This window comes from Coregonus lavaretus (assembly GCF_964263955.1).
Source record: "Coregonus lavaretus genome assembly, chromosome: 30".
In the NCBI taxonomy this organism is placed as follows: Eukaryota; Metazoa; Chordata; class Actinopteri; order Salmoniformes; family Salmonidae; genus Coregonus; species Coregonus lavaretus.
Window position 1 is genome coordinate 38,797,171 of NC_140017.1, and position 17,695 is coordinate 38,814,865.

The 17,695-nt window shown below is 47.5% G+C and overlaps 1 protein-coding gene across 1 annotated transcript in view; it reads left to right on the forward strand.

Moving 5' to 3' along the window:
• Window positions 1-17,695, forward strand: part of LOC311105881 (rho guanine nucleotide exchange factor 26-like) — a 71,310-nt gene that overhangs the window by 49,759 nt on the left and 3,856 nt on the right. The window contains exons 13-14 of the mRNA XM_084148105.1: window positions 15,837-15,907; window positions 17,294-17,398. Coding sequence (XP_084004231.1) covers window positions 15,837-15,907; window positions 17,294-17,398 — 176 coding nt within the window. The remainder of the gene's footprint in view (window positions 1-15,836; window positions 15,908-17,293; window positions 17,399-17,695) is intronic.

Consider the following 17,695-nt stretch of genomic DNA (forward strand, 5'->3'; position numbering starts at 1 on the left):
TTAACCCCCTCCACTCTGCGGTCTCTCCCCACAGCCTATCATTAACCCCCTCCACTCTGCGGTCTCTCCCCAGAGCCTATCATTAACCCCCTCCACTCTGCGGTCTCTCCCCACAGCCTGTCATTAACCCCCTCCACTCTGCGGTCTCTCCCCACAGCCTATCATTAACCCCCTCCACTCTGCGGTCTCTCCCCACAGCCTGTTAATTAACCTCCTCCACTCTGCGGTCTCTCCCCACAGCCTATCATTAACCCCCTCCACTCTGCGGTCTCTCCCCACAGCCTATCATTAACCCCCTCCACTCTGCGGTCTCTCCCCACAGCCTATCATTAACCCCCTCCACTCTGCGGTCTCTCCCCACAGCCTATCATTAACCCCCTCCACTCTGCGGTCTCTCCCCACAGCCTATCATTAACCCCCTCCACTCTGCGGTCTCTCCCCACAGCCTGTTAATTAACCCCCTCCACTCTGCGGTCTCTCCCCACAGCCTATCATTAACCCCCTCCACTCTGCGGTCTCTCCCCACAGCCTATCATTAACCCCCTCCACTCTGCGGTCTCTCCCCACAGCCTGTTAATTAACCCCCTCCACTCTGCGGTCTCTCCCCACAGCCTATCATTAACCCCCTCCACTCTGCGGTCTCTCCCCACAGCCTGTTAATTAACCCCCTCCACTCTGCGGTCTCTCCCCACAGCCTGTTAATTAACACCCTCCACTCTGCGGTCTCTCCCCACAGCCTGTTAATTAACCCCCTCCACTCTGCGGTCTCTCCCCACAGCCTATCATTAACCCCCTCCACTCTGCGGTCTCTCCCCACAGCCTATCATTAACCCCCTCCACTCTGCGGTCTCTCCCCACAGCCTATCATTAACCCCCTCCACTCTGCGGTCTCACCCCACAGCCTATCATTAACCCCCTCCACTCTGCGGTCTCTCCCCACAGCCTATCATTAACCCCCTCCACTCTGCGGTCTCTCCCCACAGCCTGTTAATTAACCCCCTCCACTCTGCGGTCTCTCCCCACAGCCTATCATTAACCCCCTCCACTCTGCGGTCTCTCCCCACAGCCTATCATTAACCCCCTCCACTCTGCGGTCTCTCCCCACAGCCTATCATTAACCCCCTCCACTCTGCGGTCTCTCCCCACAGCCTATCATTAACCCCCTCCACTCTGCGGTCTCTCCCCACAGCCTATCATTAACCCCCTCCACTCTGCGGTCTCTCCCCACAGCCTATCATTAACCCCCTCCACTCTGCGGTCTCTCCCCACAGCCTATCATTAACCCCCTCCACTCTGCGGTCTCTCCCCTCAGCCTATCATTAACCCCCTCCACTCTGCGGTCTCTCCCCACAGCCTATCATTAACCCCCTCCACTCTGCGGTCTCTCCCCACAGCCTATCATTAACCCCCTCCACTCTGCGGTCTCTCCCCAGAGCCTGTCATTAACCCCCTCCACTCTGCGGTCTCTCCCCACAGCCTATCATTAACCCCCTCCACTCTGCGGTCTCTCCCCACAGCCTGTTAATTAACCCCCTCCACTCTGCGGTCTCTCCCCACAGCCTATCATTAACCCCCTCCACTCTGCGGTCTCTCCCCACAGCCTATCATTAACCCCCTCCACTCTGCGGTCTCTCCCCACAGCCTATCATTAACCCCCTCCACTCTGCGGTCTCTCCCCACAGCCTATCATTAACCCCCTCCACTCTGCGGTCTCTCCCCACAGCCTATCATTAACCCCCTCCACTCTGCGGTCTCTCCCCACAGCCTGTTAATTAACCCCCTCCACTCTGCGGTCTCTCCCCACAGCCTATCATTAACCCCCTCCACTCTGCGGTCTCTCCCCACAGCCTATCATTAACCCCCTCCACTCTGCGGTCTCTCCCCACAGCCTGTTAATTAACCCCCTCCACTCTGCGGTCTCTCCCCACAGCCTGTTAATTAACCCCCTCCACTCTGCGGTCTCTCCCCACAGCCTGTTAATTAACCCCCTCCACTCTGCGGTCTCTCCCCACAGCCTGTTAATTAACCCCCTCCACTCTGCGGTCTCTCCCCACAGCCTGTTAATTAACCCCCTCCACTCTGCGGTCTCTCCCCACAGCCTATCATTAACCCCCTCCACTCTGCGGTCTCTCCCCACAGCCTATCATTAACCCCCTCCACTCTGCGGTCTCTCCCCACAGCCTATCATTAACCCCCTCCACTCTGCGGTCTCTCCCCACAGCCTATCATTAACCCCCTCCACTCTGCGGTCTCTCCCCACAGCCTGTTAATTAACCCCCTCCACTCTGCGGTCTCTCCCCACAGCCTATCATTAACCCCCTCCACTCTGCGGTCTCTCCCCACAGCCTATCATTAACCCCCTCCACTCTGCGGTTTTCTCCTCACAGCCTATCATTAACCCCCTCCACTCTGCGGTCTCTCCCCAGAGCCTATCAATAACCCCCTCCACTTTGCGGTCTCTCCCCACAGCCTGTTAATTAACCCTCTTAGTGTAATGACCTACAGTAGGAAACAGCTGAGCTTGGCCTTTCACATTTCTGCCTCTAATTGAATAATGTTCCTCCCAGCAAACACTGGCTATATAGGGAATCACTTTACAATGACATAGCAGCCTATTATGGGCAATAGTTTGATATCACCCACACCCATTCTATCATTTGGGATAGTAGACAATTCATCCTCTGTATGGTAATTGGAAATGCAGTGAGTTGAGTAGAAAGCGTAACAGAGGAGTTTAAGTACCGGCATGCTTCCCAACAGTAACTGTTTCTAGAGACTTAGAACTTCCTGAAGTTGTCTAGAGCTCTTTCATCTTTTAACAGTCATTTTATTACCCTACAGGTCATCTCTCTCTCTTTCTCTCTCTCTCTCTCTGATAAATATAGGTTATATTTACATTGGTGTGTCTTTTTCTTGTGGCAGCAGGTCACACGTTTTGCCGCTGGGATTGCACGCCTAACAGATACGGGAGTTAGTCAATTTGATTCGTGGGTTTGTGTAATCTGAGCAAAATATGTCTCTTATATGGTTGTACATTTGATAGGAGGTTAGAAAGTGTAGCTCAGTTTCCACCTAATGTTGTGGACAGTGGCCACATAAACTGTCTATGGCGACCTCTCTCAATAGCAAGGCTATGCTCACCGAGTCTGTACATAGTCAAAGCGTTCCTTCATTTTGGGTCATTTTGGGTCAGTCACAACGGTCAGGTATTCTGCCACTGTGTACTCTCTGTTTAGGGCCAAATAGCATTCTAGTTTGCTTTGTTTTTTTGTTCTTTCCAATGTTTCAAGTAATTAACTTTTTGTTTTCTCATGATTTGGTTGGGTCTAATTGTGTTGCTGTCCTGGGGCTCTGTGGGTCTGTTTGTGAACAGAGCCCCAGAACCAGCTCATCTTCTGGCAGGTTAGGGCTTTGTGATGGAAGGTTTGGGCATTGCTTTCTTTTAGGTGGTTGTGGAATTTAATGTCTCGTTTCTGGATTTTGATAATTAGCGGGAATCATCCTAATTCTGCTCTGCATGCATTATTTGGGGTTTTGCGTTGTACATGAAGGATATTTTTGCAGAATTCTGCATGCAGAGTCTCAATTGGGTGTTTGTCCCATTTTGTGAATTCTTGGTTGGTGAGTGGACCCCAGACCTCAGAACCATAAAGGGCAATGGGTTCTATAACTGATTCAAGTATTTTTAGCCAGATCCTAATTGGTATGTCAAATTTAATGTTCCTTTTGATGGCATAGAAGGCCCTTCTTGCCTTGACTCTCAGATCATTCACAGCTTTGTGGAAGTTACTTGTGGTGCTGATGTTTTAGGTATGTGTAATTCTTTGTGTGCTCTACAATGTCTAGATAGAATTTATGTTTGTGGTCCTGGCAACTGGACCTTTTGGAACAACATTATTTTTGTCTTACTGAGATTCACTGTCAGGGCCCAAGTCTGACAGAATCTATGCAGAAGAGCTAGGTGCTGCTGCAGGCCCTCCTTGGTTGGGGACAGCACCAGATCATCTGCAAACAGTAGCCAATTAATTGATATATTCTGAACAAAAATAAACGCAACATGCAACAATTTCAAAGGTTTTACTGAGTGCCAGTTCATATAAGGAAATCAGTCAATTGAAATAAATTCATTAGGCCCTAATCTATGGATTTCACATGACTGGGCAGGGGCGCAGCCATGGGTGGGCCTGGGAGGGCATAGGCCCACCCACTGGGGAGCCAGGCCCAGCCAATCAAAATGAGTTTTTCCCCACAAAAGGGCTTTATTACAGACAGAAATACTCCTCAGGGGTCCCGCAGGTGAATAATAATAATAATAATAATAATATAATATGCCATTTAGCAGACGCTTTTATCCAAAGCGACTTACAGTCATGCATGCATACATTTTTTTTGTGTATGGGTGGTCCCGGGGATCGAACCCACTACCTTGGCGTTACAAGCGCCGTGCTCTACCAGCTGAGCTACAGAGGAGAAGCCAGATGTGGAGGTCCTGGGCTGGCGTGGTTACACGTGATCTGCGGTTGTGAGGCCGGTTGGACGTACTGCCAAATTCTCTAAAACGACGTTGGAGGCAGTTTATGGTAGAGAAATTAACATTCAGTTATCTGCCAACAGCTCTGGTGGACATTCCTGCAGTCAGCATGCCAATTGCACGCTCCCTCAAAACTTGAGACATCTGTGTCATTGTGTTGTGTGACACTGCACATTTTAGAGTGGCCTTTTATTGTCCCCAGCACCCGTAACGATCATGCTGTCTAATCAGCTTCTTGATATGCCACACCTGTCAGGTGGATGGATTATCTTTGCAAAGGAGAAATCCTCACCAACAGGGATGAAAACAAATGTGTGCACACAATTTGAGAGAAATAAGCTTTTTGTGCGTATTGAACATTTTGGGGATTTTTTATTTCAGCTCATGAAACATGTGACCGACACTTTATATGTTTCGTTTATCTGGATAAGAGCGTCTGCTAAAAAAAATAATAATAATAATATTTGTGTAAATGTTGAAGAGGGTGGGGCTCAATCTTCATCCTTGGCTCACCCTACAGCCCTGAGGCAAGAAATATGCGTGTTTATTGCCAATTTTGACACTTATTGTTTGTGTACATTGATTTTATAATATCGTAGGTTTTCCAACCAACAATAATTACCATTAATTTGTACAACAGGCCCTCATGCAAAATTGAGTCAAAAGCTTTTTTGAAATCAACAAAGCATGAGAAGACTTTGCTTTTGTTTTGTTTTGTTTTGTTTTGTTTGTAACGTTAGGTGTGCAGGGTATATACAGGGTCCTGTAGTTCATTCAACGTAAATGGAGAATCCAATGGGTTCTGGTAGTCTTTCATAGCTGGTTCTACGTTTTGTCAATTGTCATGTATATGTTTTTGGTCTTCGTTCTTTGTTATATAACCGAAAAGGAGAAGTGGGTTATCCATACATTGCATTCCGAAAGTATTCAGACCCCTTGACTTTTTCCACATTTTGTTATGTTGCAGCCTTATTCTAAAATTGAAAAAAATTGTTTATTTTCCTCATCAATCTGCACACAATACCCCATAATGACAAAGCAAAAACAGGTTTTTGCAAATGTATTAAAAATAAACAACTGAAATATCACATTTACATAAGTATTGAGACGCTTTACTCAGTACTTTGTTGAAGCACCTTTGGCAGCGATTACAGCCTCAAGTCTTCTTGGGTATGACGCTACAAGCTTGGCACACCTGTATTTGGGGAGTTTCTCCCATTCTTCTCTGCAGATCCTCTCAAGCTCTGTCAGGTTAGATGGGGAGTGTCGCTGCACAGCTATTTTCAGGTCTCTCCAGAGATGTTCTATTGGGTTAAATTCCGTGCTTTGGCTGGGCCACTCAAGGACATTGAGACTTGTCCCGAAGCCACTCCTGCATTGTCTTGGATGTGTGCTTAGGGTCATTGTCCTGTTGGAAGGTGAACCTTCGCCCCAGTCTGAGGTCCTGAGCGCTCTGGAGCAGGTTTTCATCAAGGATTTCTCTGTACTTTGCTCCGTTCATCTTTCCCTTTATCCTGACTAGTCTCCCAGCTGAAAAACTTCCTTAAAGCATGATGCTGCCACCACCATGCTTCACCATAGGGATGGTGCCAGGTTTCCTCCAGATGTGACGCTTGGCATTCAGGCCAAAGAGTTCAATCTTGGTTTCATCAGACCATAGAATCTTGTTTTTCATGGTCTGAGAGTCCTTTAGGTGCCTTTTGGCAAACTCCAAGCGGGCTGTCATGTGCCTTTTACTGAGGAGTGGCTTCCGTCTGGCCACTCTACCATAAAGGCCTGATTGGTGGAGTGCTGCAGAGATGGTTGTCCCTCTGGAAGGTTCTCCCATCTCCACCTAGGAACTCTGGAGCTCTTTCAAAGTGACCATCAGGTTCTTGGTCACCTCCCTGACCAAGGCCCTTCTCCCCCGATTGCTCAGTTTGACCGGGCGGCCAGCTCAAGGAAGAGTCTTGGCGGTTCAAAACTGATTCAATATAAGAATGATGGAGGCCACTGTGTTCTTGATGATCTTCAATGCTGCAGAAATGTTTTGGTACCTTTTGTACATTTTGGGTAGCTAGCTCTTCGTGTTGTTTTTTCAGTGTTTTCCAATTTTCCAATAAGTTATTTAATTCTATGGATTCTTCAATAACATTGAGATGTTTTCTGATGTGCTGTTCCTTTTTCTGACGTGTATTTCTGTACTATTTCAGTGTTTCCCCATAGTGAAGGCGTATGTTCTGGTTTGCTGGGTCTCTGTTTTTGGTTGGATAGGTTTCTCAATTTCTTTCTTTAGTTTTTTGCAGTTAATTTACTTATGTTTTCCTTTTGAATTTGATATGTTAGCTGATATGTCAAATATACAGTTTCAGGCTTTCTACTGCTAAGTTTACATCTTCACTATTGCAGGAAAACATTTTGTCCAGGAAGTTTGTCCAGGGATGTGCTGTAGGTATACCTACCGTAGGAGTCCCCTCGAAGCCTACCATCTCTGTCTCTCTCTCCCTCTCGCCTCGCTCTCTCTCTGTCTCTCTCTCTCAGAGCAAGGCAGTTAACCCACTGTTCCCCAGGCGCCGAAGACATGGATGTCGATTAAGGCAGCTCTCCGCACCTCTCTGATTTAGAGGGGTTGGGTTAAATGCGGAAGACACATTTCAGTTGAATGCATTCAGTTGTACAACTGACTAGGTATCCCCTTTCTCTCTCTCTCTCTTTCTCGCTCCCTCTCTCTCTCTCTCTCTCTCTCTTTCTGTCTCTCTCTCTCTCTTTCTTTCTCTCTCTGTCTCTGTCTCTGTCTCTCTCTCTCTCTCTCTCTCCCCCCTCCTCTCTCTCTCCCCCCTCCTCTCTCTCTCTCCCCCCTCCTCCTCTCTCTCCCCCCTCCTCCCTCCCCCTCCCCCCTCCTCCTGGGTGTAGACCTACAGTAGTGTCTCAGCAGGGCAGTACAGTTTGATTATATAACTCACTCACACAAAGACGCCTGCCAATCACTGGTCTTTACATAAAGGGCATGTTCAGTTTACTTCCTTTGTCAGCACGTGTTTATACACACACACACACACACACACACACAAACAAACAAGGCCAGATCTCCCTCATTCCTCTATCTGTTTAGGTAAACCTCCCTTTTGAATCACATTCTCTACAGTTTTTACCTCTGTAGACAGCTAGCATAAACATAACATTAACTTCGACTAGTCAAATGCCCATCTTAGCTAAACGTATCCAATTATTAGACTGGTCGATTGTTTGGTCGATAGGCTGTTGGTTGCCCAAGATTTTCTTTTGTCGAGCAGTAGCAAATATACACTACATGACAAAAAGTATGTGGACACCTGCTCGAACATCTCATTCCAAAATCATGTGCGTTAATATGGAGTTGGTCTCCCCTTTGCTGCTATAACAGCCTCCACTTATCTGGGTAGGCTTTCCACTAGATGTTGGAACATTGCTGTGGGGACTTGCTTCCATTCAGCCACAAGAGCATTCGTGAGGTCAGGCACTGATGTTGGGTGATTAGGCCTGGCTCGCAGTCAGCTTTCCAATTAATCTTAAAGGTGTTCAATGGGGTTGAGGTCAGGGCTCTGTACAGGCCAGTCAAGTTCTCCCTCACCGATCACAACAAACCATTTCTGTATGGACCTCACTTTGTGCACAGGGGCATTGTCATGCTGAAACAGTTGCCACAAAGTTGGAAGCTCAGAATCGTCTAGAATGTCATTGTATGCTGTAGCATTAAGATTTCCCTTCACTGGAACTAAGGGGCCTAGCCCGAACCATAAAAAACACCCACAGACCATTATTCCTCCTCCACCAAACTTTACAGTTGGTACTATGCATTCGGGCAGGTAGCGTTCTCCTGGCATCCGCCAATCCCAGAGTCGTCCGTCGGACTGCCAGATGGTGAGGCGGGATTCATCACTCCAGAGAACGCGTTTCCACCGTTCCAGAGTCCAATGGCGGCGAGCTTTACACCACTCCAGCCGATGCTTGGCATTGCGCATGGTGATCTTAGGCTTGTGTGCGGCTGCTCGGCCATGGAAACCCATCTCATGAAGCTCCCGACGAACAGTTATTGTGTTGACGTTGCTTCCAGACGATTTTATTCAACTGTCAGCAACGAGTGTGGCTGAAATAGCCAAATCTACTAATTTGAAGGAGTGTCCACAGACTTTGGTGTGTATATTAAATTCAGCAAAAAAAGTGTTACATTGGAGGGCCTTTGTTGTGTTCCATATAGGGGGGTCAAAATCAAAAGTAACAGTCAGTATCTGGTGTGGCCACCAGCTGCATTAAGTACTGCAGTGCATCTCTTCCTCATGGACCGCACCAGATTTGCCAGTTCTTGCTGTGAGATGTTACCCCACTCTTCCACCAAGGCACCTGCAAGTTCCCGGACATTTCTGGGGGGAATCGCCCTAGACCTCACCGTCCGATCCAACAGGTCCCAGACATGCTCAATGGGATTGAGATCCGGGCTCTTCGCTGGTCATGGCAGAACACTGACATTCCTGTCTTGCAGGAAATCACGCACAGAACGAGCAGTATGGCTGGTGGCATTGACATGCTGGAGGGTCATGTCAGGATGAGCATGCAGGAAGGGTACCACATGAGGGAGGAGGATGTCTTACCTGTAACGCACAGCGTTGAGATTGCCTGCAATGACAACAAGCTCAGTCCGATGATGCTGTGACACACCGCCCCAGACCATGACGGACCCTCCACCTCCAAATCGATCCCGCTCCAGAGTACAGGCCTCGGTGTAACACTCATTCCTTCGACGATAAACTCGAATCCAACCATCACCCCTGGTGAAACAAAACCGCGACTCGTCAGTGAAGAGCACTTTTTGCCAGTCCTGTCTGGTCCAGCGACGGTGGGTTTGTGCCCATAGGCGACTTTGTCGCCAGTGATGTCTGGTGAGGACCTGCCTTACAACAGGCCTACATGCCCTCAGTCCAGCCTCTCTCAGCCTATTGCGGACAGTCTGAGCACTGATGGAGGGATTGTGCGTTCCTGGTGTAACTCGGGCAGTTGTTGTTGCCATCCTGTACCTGTCCCACAGGTGTGATGTTCGGATGTACCGATCCTGTGCAGGTGTTGTTACACGTGGTCTGCCACTGTGAGGACGATCAGCTGTCCGTCCTGTCTCCCTGTAGCGCTGTCTTAGGCGTCTCACAGTATTTTGATTTTGAGATACGAAGACGTTACTATAAATGAAATGAAACTGTTCCACGAAAATGTGCATATGAAAACCATAACTGACACCCAGATCGGTAGAAATGGTAAGATACATTGGCATTCCACATGAGAAAGGTTGCAGACTCCTCGTGTAGCCTATCACCGGCAACTTCAGGAGAGTAATGGCAGAATCTGTGAAAGCCAGCAGGAGCGGGAGGAGGATGGTCGGGACAGGTTAAGTTTATCTTTTTCTTCTGGTTATCTTTATCTCTGGCTCCCTCTTGAGTCATTTGTGTCTGATTTAATCAAACAGTGAGCTTAAAGCATCAGTCAAGCTCAATGCATATATAGTTGATTTTATTAAAACACATAGGGTGTGTCTATATATGGAAAAATACACGTTTAAAAATTTAGACCAATCGATTGGTCGAAAGAACGGACAACTTTCGGTCGACCAAGATGTATTTTTGTCAGGGACAGCCTTGATCCATAACAACTGAAATGCCTTGTGAACCATTTTAGCCATTTGAAATAGTCCATAGTGGTGAAGCCAGACTGTCTGTCTGTCTGCTTCCAGTAATAGTGTTGTGTGACTGACTGAATGGAGGGCTTTTCCAGTCTATATGCTAGCCACCTCATGCCATGCCCTGCCCTGACTCATACTGCCCATTGAGCTGCATTAGACTGGGTCCCCCTCTCCCTGTGTGTCTATCACAGAGGCCCCCCTGCCTGCCTCCCTCCCTTGCTTTTAGTGTGTGTGTCCGTTTAGAAAGCCCCGGGTTTCCCCCTCTAAGAGAGTGGGTCAGGGCCCCCTGCTGTAATGTAATGAGTTGATAATAGTAAGGTCTTTGTGTGTTTGGCTGTCTTTGTCTTGTGTGTGTGTGTGTGTGTGTTTGGCTGTCTTTGTCTTGTGTGTGTGTGTGTGTTTGATTGAGCAGTTTGCCAGTCACTGTAGTAGCCCAGTGAATGATCTGGAGTGGAGAGCCCCCGGTGACTGGCCATTGTTACAGTGGTTGCTCCGCATTGTGACACTTTGGTTTCCTAGCAGTAACCCATTGTTGAATTGGCTTGTACCCGCGATTCACACTAACCCCATCATCCCTCTCTCTTCACCTCCTCTCCCCCTTTTATCAAGGCCTGGATCTCGTCCTAATAAGACAGACAGCTGGAGCAGTGTTGTTGTGTGCAGACTGGCTCTGTGTTGAGTCTGAATCTGTGTCTGCACTGTGAGACTGGCACACAGCTGTTGCTCTCTCACTCTGTCATTGTTTGTTACATGCTTTTAAATGCTCTGTGTGTCTCTGTCTCCTCTCTAACCCTGCTGTGTTGGGTCCAGTTCTGAGCGCTGTCTCCGTCTCCTCTCTAACCCTGCTGTGTTGGGTCCAGTTCTGAGCGATGTCTCCGTCTCCTCTCGAACCCTGCTGTGTTGGGTCCAGTTCTGGGCGCTGTCTCCGTCTCCTCTCGAACCCTGCTGTGTTGGGTCCAGTTCTGAGCGATATCTCCGTCTCCTCTCGAACCCTGCTGTGTTGGGTCCAGTTCCAGCTCCAGCCTCTCTACTAAACTCCAGTCAGTCTAGATCCAGTCTCTCTGACAGCCTCTCTCTACTAAACTCCAGTCAGTCTAGATCCAGTCTCTCTGACAGCCTCTCTATTAAACTCCAGTCAGTCTTGATCCAGTCTCTCTGACAGCCTCTCTCTACTAAACTCCAGTCAGTCTAGATCCAGTCTCTCTGACAGCCTCTCTACTAAACTCCAGTCAGTCTAGATCCAGTCTCTCTGACAGCCTCTCTCTACTAAACTCCAGTCAGTCTAGATCCAGTCTCTCTGACAGCCTCTCTCTACTAAACTCCAGTCAGTCTTGATCCAGTCTCTCTGACAGCCTCTCTACTAAACTCCAGTCAGTCTAGATCCAGTCTCTCTGACAGCCTCTCTACTAAACTCCAGTCAGTCTAGATCCAGTCTCTCTGACAGCCTCTCTCTATTAAACTCCAGTCAGTCTAGATCCAGTCTCTCTGACAGCCTCTCTCTACTAAACTCCAGTCAGTCTAGATCCAGTCTCTCTGACAGCCTCTCTACTAAACTCCAGTCAGTCTAGATCCAGTCTCTCTGACTGCCTCTCTACTAAACTCCAGTCAGTCTAGATCCAGTCTCTCTGACAGCCTCTCATTTACATTTTAGTCATTTAGCAGACGCTCTTATCCAGAGCGACTTACAGTTAGTGATTGCATACATTATTTACTGATTTTATTTTTATACTGTCCCCCCGTGGGAATCGAACCCAGCCTCTCTACTAAACTCCAGTCAGTCTAGACAGCCTCTCTACTAAACTCCAGTCAGTCTAGATCCAGTCTCTCTGACAGCCTCTCTCTATTAAACTCCAGTCAGTCTTGATCCAGTCTCTCTGACAGCCTCTCTCTACTAAACTCCAGTCAGTCTAGATCCAGTCTCTCTGACAGCCTCTCTCTACTAAACTCCAGTCAGTCTAGATCCAGTCTCTCTGACAGCCTCTCTACTAAACTCCAGTCAGTCTAGATCCAGTCTCTCTGACAGCCTCTCTCTACTAAACTCCAGTCAGTCTAGATCCAGTCTCTCTGACAGCCTCTCTCTACTAAACTCCAGTCAGTCTAGATCCAGTCTCTCTGACAGCCTCTCTACTAAACTCCAGTCAGTCTAGATCCAGTCTAGACAGCTTCTCTACTAAACTCCAGTCAGTCTAGATCCAGTCTCTCTGACAGCCTCTCTCTACTAAACTCCAGTCAGTCTAGATCCAGTCTCTCTGACAGCCTCTCATTTACATTTTAGTCATTTAGCAGACGCTCTTATCCAGAGCGACTTACAGTGATTGCATACATTATTTACTGATTTTATTTTTATACTGGCCCCCCGTGGGAATCGAACCCAGCCTCTCTACTAAACTCCTGTCAGTCTAGACAGCCTCTCTACTAAACTCCAGTCAGTCTAGATCCAGTCTCTCTGACAGCCTCTCTACTAAACTCCAGTCAGTCTAGATCCAGTCTCTCTGACAGCCTCTCTACTAAACTCCAGTCAGTCTAGATCCAGTCTCTCTGACAGCCTCTCTACTAAACTCCAGTCAGTCTAGATCCAGTCTCTCTGACAGCCTCTCTACTAAACTCCAGTCAGTCTAGATCCAGTCTCTCTGACAGCCTCTCTACTAAACTCCAGTCAGTCTAGATCCAGTCTCTCTGACAGCCTCTCTCTACTAAACTCCAGTCAGTCTAGATCCAGTCTCTATGACAGCCTCTCTACTAAACTCCAGTCAGTCTAGATCCAGTCTCTCTGACAGCCTCTCTCTACTAAACTCCAGTCAGTCTAGATCCAGTCTCTCTGACAGCCTCTCTCTACTAAACTCCAGTCAGTCTAGATCCAGTCTCTCTGACAGCCTCTCTCTACTAAACTCCAGTCAGTCTAGATCCAGTCTCTCTGACAGTCTCTCTACTAAACTCCAGTCAGTCTAGATCCAGTCTCTCTGACAGTCTCTCTACTATACTCCAGTCAGTCTAGATCCAGTCTCTCTACTAAACTCCAGTCAGTCTAGATCCAGTCTCTCTACTAAACTCCAGTCTCACTACATTCATAACAACTGCTTTCCACATGGGACCTCTTCTCCATTTAATTTCTGTCTCAATGTGAAACATGAACATCTCACAATAGTTTTCATTCCCGGCTCGTGGTGTTTTCATATAGTGATTACTAGTTTAGACATGTAGGCTATAGCCTTGAATAGTCTGATATTGTATGAATTTGAATGGTGGATGAGAGGTGAAGGCGTTTTAAAGAAGTAAGGAAACACCTGCTATACACACACACTTACACACACACTTACACACACAGTTACACACACACTTACACACACACACACTTACACACACACAGAGAGAGAGAGAGCTTGAGGGCTGTTTTAACCGGAGATCCGTCGGTATGTGCCTCCCATTCCACACACAACCATTAAATCACGGTGCACACATGATGCCTGTATGCGGATGTGTGTTCCAACAGGAATGTGTGTGTGTGTTCCAACAGGAATGTGTGTGTGTGTTCCAACAGGAATGTGTGCGTATTGGCGCCTGTACTAATATATGAATGAGAGGTGTGTATTTTAATAGTCCTGATACCTCAGTTGGAACCCTACATGTCAGTGTGTGTCTGTGTGTGTGTGTGTCTGTGTGTGTGTGTGTGTGTCCAACTGCCAAGGCCAGCAATGAACAGATGTCATTCCCACGTCTCCCTTGGACTCAGACAGCCACACAAACATTCAGTCACTGAGAAATGTGTGTATTTTCTCCTGCCGTGTGTTATGACCTGTGCTTCTCAGGACAGGTTCACTCGAGGAAGCCAGGGAACCAACCCTGTGTATTTCCTTCAGTCCCTGTACCCTAGTTAATACACCATTACAGTTTCCGTTCACTGTGACCAGGATGGATAAGGGATGTGTTTGTGGTCACATCGACCACCTGCGACCATCCAATCACAGTCATAAAGAATGCTTGATCGTGGTGAAATGTCCTGGATGATAGTTGTGGTGCTGTTGAGCCTCAGACATGCAAGGGACCATAGGACACTGCCATAGTATGTGGCTTTGCAAAGGCACCTGAGCTAGATGACTTTAGTACAGGTGACTTCACTAGGGTGATAACAGTAGAGACGGCTACGTACTGCATTTTGAGGCCACTTTTTATAGAGTCGCTAAAACTGTGCAGTGGGATTACAGTCTAGTAATTACACAATGTATACCAACCTAAGGAGTTACATTCATTGTAAATGATTAATCAGGGTATATGAGCAGATGATATAATGTTGAGACGGTGTGCTGTCCTGTACAGTTAGGTGCTGGCACGGTGTGTTTAGGAGGGGAAATATTCCGGATTAAGCTGGAACAGAACTGGAATGAGAAACCGAATGATAGAATGATGGAAGTCTTGAGTCATGGAGTTCTGTTGTGCCCCGTGTCCTTGTTCAGATTCTCCACCCTAGACTCCAATCACTCCGCCTGGTCTGACCTGTGGTGGGGTTCTGGGTCAGTATCTCTGAGTCTGTTCCCTACATACAGCACTACGTTTGACCTAAATGAATGCACTACATAGGGAATAGGGTGCACTTTGGGACTCAGCCTCTGAGTCTCCTGGTCCTGGCTGGCTGTCCACAGTGGGGGTGAAGGGGTGAGACAGAAACTGCACCCCTCTGTCCCCTCTCCCTCTCGCTATGTTTCGTTCTCTTTCCACCCTTCTTTCTTTTTCTCTCTCCATCTGTCGATCTAGCTCACTCCTTCTCTATGAATCACTATATTCTACCTCCTTTCTTTCTTTCACCCCTCTCCTTTTCTCTTACCACCCCTCTCCTTTTCTCTGAATCTCCCTCTTCTCTCCCTCTCTCCTTGGTGTGGGCAGGTAGAGTTACCTGGTGAAACCTGACCCGCGTCCCTCCTCCCATTCACCAGAGACACAAACCAAAAACTGCTCTGTTCCTTTCCTGTGAATTAACCTTTGTCCCTGTTCAACTGAATCAAAAACCCTCTGTTCTCCCTCTGTTCTCCCTCTGTTCTCCCTCTCTCTCAGGGACAAGGACTGGGGGGGGAAGGAGGGGAGTTGAGAGAGCTCAGGATGACAAATCTCCCTTCTTAATGGACTAATGAAGCTGTTGATGTCTTTTCCTCTCTGTGGACTAGTGTGTGTTGTGTTGTGACTGACTGACTGTGTGCTGTTGTTGTGTGGTACTGTGAGGTTGTTGTTTGATGCCGTGATGTTGTTGTTGATGCTGTGATGTTGTTGTTTGATGCTGTGAGGTTGTTGTTTGTGATGCTGTGAGGTCGTTGGTTTATGCTGTGAGGTTTTATGTGATGCTGTGAGGTCGTATCTCAATACGTTAGCTGCTTGTCCTCTGGATTGTCGCTCTGAAAAAAGTATGTCTACTTAATGTCTAAAATGTAAAAGTCAAATGGATTGCACAGATTATATTTGTTTGTTGAAACAGGCCCCTGGGTTGATAATATCAGCTATGGTGAAAAAGGGAAGTGAAATTGTGCTTTTTCCTGGCCACATGACCATGTATATTGTTATGGTGAATGACTCACTAACAAGTAAGAGAAAAAGTATTAAAAAATATTTGTAAAATGATGTGTGTTTGTCCCACAGGAATGAGCGCGCTCGCTGGATCAGTGCTCTGGGCCAGAGCAGCAATGACAAGAAGAACCAAGACCGAACCAGTGAGTTCAACACCACACACACCTACCTTCACTCAGATGTAGGCAGACAGCACCACCTTGTGGTGGAGTAGTAGAACAGTCTCCCAATCACTGTCAGAGGGAGTCTACAGTAGGACAGGGGGACAGAGTCTGACGAACTCGTGGATACCATTTTTATGTATCTGCGTCCAGTATGAAGGAAGTTGGAGGTAGTTTTGCAAGTCAATGCTAACTAGCGTTAGCAAAATGATAAGAAGTCTACAGGAGCTGCTAGCATGCTAGCTGTTCCCATAGACTTCCAGTCATTGCTCCAACGCTAGTTAGCAATTGCCAAAATCCCGAACTATGCCTTTAATTAAAGAAGAAGAATGAAAATCGGCAGTGGCGAGTGGCGCAGTAGTCTAAGGCACTGCATCGCAGTGCTAGCTGTGCCACTAGAGATCCTGGTTCAAATCCAGGCTCTGTCGTAGCCGGCCGCGACCGGGAGACCCATGGGGCGGCGCACAATTGGCCCAGCGTCGTCCAGGGTAGGGGAGGGAATGGCCGGCAGGGATGTAGCTCAGTTGGTAGAGCATGGCGTTTGCAACGCCAGGGTTGTGGGTTCGATTCCCACGGGGGGGCCAGTATGAAAAACAAATAAAAATAACGTATGCACTCACTAACAGTAAGTCGCTCTGGATAAGAGTGTCTGCTAAATGACGTAAATGTAAGTGTGAACTGGTTTCGAGGTCTCCCTGTATAACTGGTTGAATGATTATTCAGTGCTTGTGTATTGGTAGTAAACCCATATGAGTCATAACATTTTCAGGGCTTTTCTATTGAACTTACATAATAAACAAAACTGAAAGCACTGCTAGGATCAAATACAAGCGTTATAACTTTTAGAACTAGTGTATTACTTAAAAAGCCAGGACTGAAGGGTTGTGTTGTCCAGGGTTAAAGTGTAAACTCTGTGTTGTGTTTGTATTGTCCCAGGGTTAGAGTGTAAACTCTGTGTTGTGTCTGTGTTGTCCCAGAGTTAGAGTTGTAACTTTGTGTGTCTGTATTGTCCCAGAGTTTAAACTCTGTTGTGTTGTCCCAGGGTTAGTGTAAACTCTGTGTTGTGTTTGTGTTGTCCCAGGGTTAGAGTGTAAACTCTGTGTTGTGTTTGTGTTGTCCCAGGGTTAGAGTGTAAACTCTGTGTTGTGTTTGTGTTGTCCCAGGGTTAGAGTGTAAACTCTGTGTTGTGTTTGTGTTGTCCCAGGGTTAGAGTGTAAACTCTGTGTTGTGTTTGTGTTGTCCCAGGGTTAGAGTGTAAACTCTGTGTTGTGTTTGTGTTGTCCCAGGGTTAGAGTGTAAACTCTGTGTTGTGTTTGTGTTGTCCCAGGGTTAGAGTGTAAACTCTGTGTTGTGTTTGTGTTGTCCCAGATGCCATGCAGGTGGAGGTGACTAGGACGTACACAGCCAAGCAGCCTGATGAGCTTTCACTGCAGGTGGCTGACGTCGTCCTGGTGTCACAGACTGTGGAGGATGGTACGCTACGCTGTGTTACTCTCTCTCTCTCTCTCTCTCTCTCTCTCTCTCTCTCTCTCTCTCTCTCTCTCTCTCTCTCTCTCTCTCTCTCTCTCTCTCTCTCTCTCTCTCTCTCTCTCTCCTCTCTCTCTGTCTCTGTCTCTGTCTCTGTCTCTCTCTCTCTCTCTCCTCTCTGTTTCTCTCTGTCTCTGTCGTCTCTCTCTCCCTCTTTCTCTGTCGCTCTCTCTCTGTCGCTCTCTCTCTCTGTCGCTCTCTCTCTCTCTCTCCTCTCTCTCTCTCTCCTCTCTGTCATCTCTC